At 37.4% G+C, this 5,015-nt stretch overlaps 1 protein-coding gene across 1 annotated transcript in view; it reads left to right on the top strand.

Annotated features, from left to right (window-relative positions):
- Positions 1-2,765: 2,765 nt before the first annotated feature.
- The window catches only part of LOC107085467 (secernin-2-like), a 15,258-nt gene continuing 13,008 nt past the window's right edge, over positions 2,766-5,015 (top strand). Inside the window, 3 exon segments of the mRNA XM_015375787.1 lie at positions 2,766-2,835; positions 2,838-2,904; positions 3,507-3,669. Of these exon segments, the coding sequence (XP_015231273.1) occupies positions 2,766-2,835; positions 2,838-2,904; positions 3,507-3,669 (300 nt within the window).

Raw genomic sequence — 5,015 nt, forward strand, 5'->3', positions numbered from 1 at the left:
AAAGCTATTTCAACATAAAAATGAGTTGCAAGAAAGTCTACCAAAGGTTTTAACTCAGGTCAGGTTTTAACTTATAAAACTAAAGATAATGATACATTTAACTTTGAATATGTCTCAATTAGAAATGTATAAAAATCAAATTTGTTTTTCTTTTAAAAAGATTAGTGGATTAATTCTCTGTGCAACCACTAAAGAAAGAGTTACTGTGAAAATGACCAGTATTCAATGTTTAACACAGTGGTTGACTCTTTAAAATCAATCAGTGGTTTTTAAAGTGCATCTAGACGGGGACTGCATGGGGACTGAGTGTGTCTCCACAGTCTGAGACAGGGAGTGCCAGCAGCATAATTCAATGAAACACCACTGATGGGAGACACACCCACTCAATAAACTACTGACACCACACACAAACTTTAATTACACTGATTAGCCAACAGGGGATTCAGGGACCGGTAAAAACCAGTGCATTGTAGGAGCAGTGTCATTGAGCAAAGACTGTGACCTATTTATACAGCAAATATAAACATGTATTTAACTTGTTACATTCGGTATCTTTCCACTTACTATTCAGATGTAATACAATTATGATAAAAAAAATACTGATACAAATGTAAAGTACTTTTTACTTTTTCACTGCTATATCTCATAAAGATAACTAAATGCAAAAACTTTACCACATGAAAAAGTTAGGTTACACTAGGTGAAAATTGTTCATTTATCTTAACCCGCTCCAAATATTTTGATAGATTAGAAGAAAATAGTGCTTATTTAGCTAATAACTATTTAAAGGTCAAGTGGATTAAATGCAGGGACATCTAGTGGATATAACGGAAAATAACTCATACTCTGTCCTCTCTAAACCACACATGCTTGGTAAAAAATGCCAAGCCGAAGGAAAGTAATGTTAACTGGAGGTATGCAGATTTTTGAGAGCTTGTATAAACAAATTTCAACAGCATTGTAAAAAAAAAAAAAAAGAAAAGGAAAAAAAAAACTTCTGGGTGTTCTATTGTTTTCCAACATGTCACCACTTACAAGTCACATTCAAAACCAATACTTTAAAAAATATATTTTTGGCTTTATTCTGCTAAAAGATGAATGTATACCTAGATGTAGATGAGATAAACAAATAGACTTTGGCTTTCCCTTCAAATGAAGGTAGATATCATATAGCAACTATAGGATGGCATGGAGTTTTCAGGTGTGTAAAACCTTGCAGGGATTCAATGTGACAGCAAGCTATGTTCATTACGAAATGGACTTGATGAAAAAAAATGAAAATAACCAATATTAAGAATGTCTAAAGACTTTTTCGGACACAGTAACTAAAACAAACTGAAAAACAGAGAATGAATGGAGCCCAATAAAATAAAAAAGAACAAAGGACACAGAGAATCACTAACTTAAGCATTAAGCTCTGAATAAAATCCTAAATATAGAGATGACTTAAAGATGAGAGTCATAAAGTAAACCCATATTTCTTTAGATAATGACAGCATGATGCTGCCACCTCCATGTTTTATTTTGGGGATGGTGTATCCAGCTTCACGTACAGTGTAAGGTTTTTGAATTGGTGTGGTGTAAAACTCAGATAGAAGGCTGGTTGTTTCAAAATAAAGGCTGATTTTACCAAAGAAACCAAAGACATACATGGACCAGAGTCTAAATAAGAATACTAAAAATGTAATAAACACAGGCAAAAACTTAAACAGAGAGGCTAAAATGTGAGATCCACAGAACTGAAGGTCCTGATCTGTGTCCTAACTTCTCATCTCAACTACATCATTATAGCTCACCATTTATAAATTGCACAGTTTTTCTTTTAGAGCTTGCAGAGATTTGTATATTATTACAGGCAGGATACTGACTGGCAGTTTGCAGTTGTAAGAGAATTCAATTCATGAATTCAACCAAACAGTGCACAGGGTATGAAAACGATTAAAATAAATCAGGAAAAAATACCTAAACACACCTTCCGAAAATCTACATCATGCATGGGTGGTTGTAGACAGGGGTCAATGGGGCCAACGCCCCTGTAAATCATGTCCTGGCCCCTGTACTGAAGAAATAATACATAAAAGAAATTCTAATGATGATATGCGCTGGAACAGACATGGTTACTGATAGGTCCTTTAAAACAATTTCATTTTTTTCTTTAAAAATTATGTTTTACCAATTATGTAAAACAGATTAAGGTGATAACTTCAGTGATATTGAGATAGGATCCCAGTTTTCATCTGCTATTTTTTTTTTCAAAACAAATTTGAAAAAAAAATAAATAAATAGAATTTTAATGAAACCTAATTGAATAGAAATTTCACTTCACGCAGCTCTCTTAATATTTGAATCCCTTGCCCTGTTTTTAATTTCATTGTGCCCCCATGAAAACATGCTCCCCCTCTCTTGGCCCCCTGGTACATTTGGTCTAGAACTGCCACTGGCACCACGACCCCCACAGTATGATTCTGCCACTATTATGTTTCACAGTGGCAAATTAGTGACAAACGAGGAATAAATTGTTTATCTCTCTTCTAGCCCCATCTTAAAAAATGGCAAAAAATAAAAAATGGTGTTAAAAACTAATACAGGTCAATCAACAAATTCGCTTAACCATTGTAATTTTTTACGGATTACACTGTTGGGAATAAACTTGCAGGGATTCCCGTGATTAAGTGCGACGTCAGCTTTAAGTTTGCAGCCAGTGAGAAACAGACTCATGATAAAAAGCTGCATCATCATCAGTGTAAACCGGACTCCTAGAGACGATGAGCTGTTTGTGGCCAGACGAGACGAGACCTTTAAGTACAGACCTTTGGATCGCTCGGTCACGTGACTCGTTTCCTACAACCTGCCTGTCTTCTCCCAGCTGGCCGTCCGCTCCCTCCACCGAAAAAACAAACACAGGTAAATTTATTGCTGCAAATGCACTCCTAGCTGTAGTTTAGACCCAGCGACCACCCTCCAGATCCAACCCTCTTCTTATTTTAACCGCCCCTCTCATTTCCTGGAAATAAGCCGAGCTGAAGCGGCAGCTCATGCAGGGCCTTATCTCTGGGAATAAACAGCGCTCTTTGCGAACAGGGAGCCCCGCTGCACGCTGCCTCTGCCTCCGGCACACTTTGTGTTATATCCCCCCCGCACAATATTTACCGATTGAAAGGCATCGCGGTGGTAATAGCATGTGATAAAACAAGGTGGGGGTCGGATTTGTGCAGATTAGAGTGAATAAAGTGCTCTGCACTAGTCTGCCACCTAATCCGTTCTGGAAAGGGATGGGCAGCGGCTGAAGCGCACTTTTTCTGCAAAAAGCCTTAGGGATCTCTTCTTCCTGACTTCTCACATGCACATTATGGTTAAAGGGAGGAGGCTTGCTCATTTGTGTTGGATGTCAAACACTCTGTCAGCCTTGCAGGATTGTTTACATGAGGTAGTGCTTATTGTGCATCTTTTAAAATCCAGCTCTTCCTCTCAATTGCTTTTTTTTTTTTGCTCTTTTGTTGTTGCAGAATGGCACAGGCTCCCATGTCATGTGATTGTTTTGTCTCCTTACCCCCTGGTTCTCGGGATGACCAAGTGATTTTTGGGAAGAACTCGGACCGTCCCCGGGATGAGGTGCAGGAGGTGGTCTACCACCCTGCAGCCTCTCATCCTCCAGGATCCACGCTGGAGGTAAAACAGGCCAGGACTCTAACGGTCTCACCCCCCAACCCCTAACTCTTGAGTGTAGGTTGGTGGTGTGGGATCAGAAGGTCATCATGTTTACTTGGAAAATATACAAAAAGACTGGAGTGCTTTGGATTTTGTTACCAAGAAGCCAGGCTTGTGTTTCAGGCAATGGATTTTGAAAATATCCATTGCTTTTTATAAGGGTGGCCAGGCAATAACCAATGTAGACTTAGGGGTGGCCAAAAGTAGATGGGCATCAAAACCTCAGGGTCAATCTACACTCTTCCAACAGGAAAATTAATGAGCAAAACATCCATATTTTCTAGATAAAGACAAACTATACTTTCCCATAGCCTTTGCTGACAAATAGACAAATATCTTCAAACACCTGAAGATAGTGGATACAATTCTTTCAGGTTTGAGTTTTTGGCAAACATCTTTTCCATTGTCATTACTTACCTACCGTACTTTTATCAGTTATCTTTCTGCTTAGAATTGATCATTACAAGTACTAATATCTACATAAATTGATTATTTAATACGTTTTTATTAAAATAGTTATTTATGTATTATTTCACTGAAGACCCCTAGATGACTTGCAGAGACACATCATTTTCTCTTTACCCATGAAACACAAAATCTGGTTCTGCTTGAATTCTGTTCTTATTATCTTTAATGTTAGTATATTGATGTGCATAATTAACCACAGTGTTTTTCTTGTCAAATAATTGTTAATATATGAAAAATGAAAATGTTTTGAATGTTCCACTTGAGAGTATTACTGTTTACCATCGCCTGTATTAGAGGGAAACAATGATAGGGGTGGCCAATGATTGGCTAAGGGTAGTTATGGCCCCAATCTAGCTCCGCCCCTAAAAATAGGTACCTGACCTTTCTAAGCATGTTTCAAAAATGTGACTGGATATTGATGACCATTGTTGTTGAATATTCCTACTCCTATAGCACTTTTTTTACACATTGCCCCAACTTGAATACATTTTATTATTATGTGATTGAAAATGCAATTTATTTATGCAGGAGAATGAATAGGAAACACGGTTTCCATGGTTTGTGGAACCACATTTCTCTGCTAGCCTTTTGAGATATATTTGTAAAAGCTTTGTACATCTGAGACTGAAATTCTCAGAAACTTTTCTTTGCTAACTAAGCCAAGCTCAGTCAGACAGGATACAGGACAATGGTTAACCTCAGTTTTCAGAATTACATTTGATATGTTTTTAGGCTGGATTTTGATTGGGCCTTTCTAACACATAGACATGCTATGTTCTATAATATATCATTGTAGTGCAGACTCCATATTTAAAGCAAGAAGAAGAACCTCTTACCAT

This window comes from Cyprinodon variegatus, unplaced genomic scaffold, assembly GCF_000732505.1.
Source record: "Cyprinodon variegatus isolate N-32 unplaced genomic scaffold, C_variegatus-1.0 Scaffold126, whole genome shotgun sequence".
Classification (NCBI taxonomy): Eukaryota; Metazoa; Chordata; class Actinopteri; order Cyprinodontiformes; family Cyprinodontidae; genus Cyprinodon; species Cyprinodon variegatus.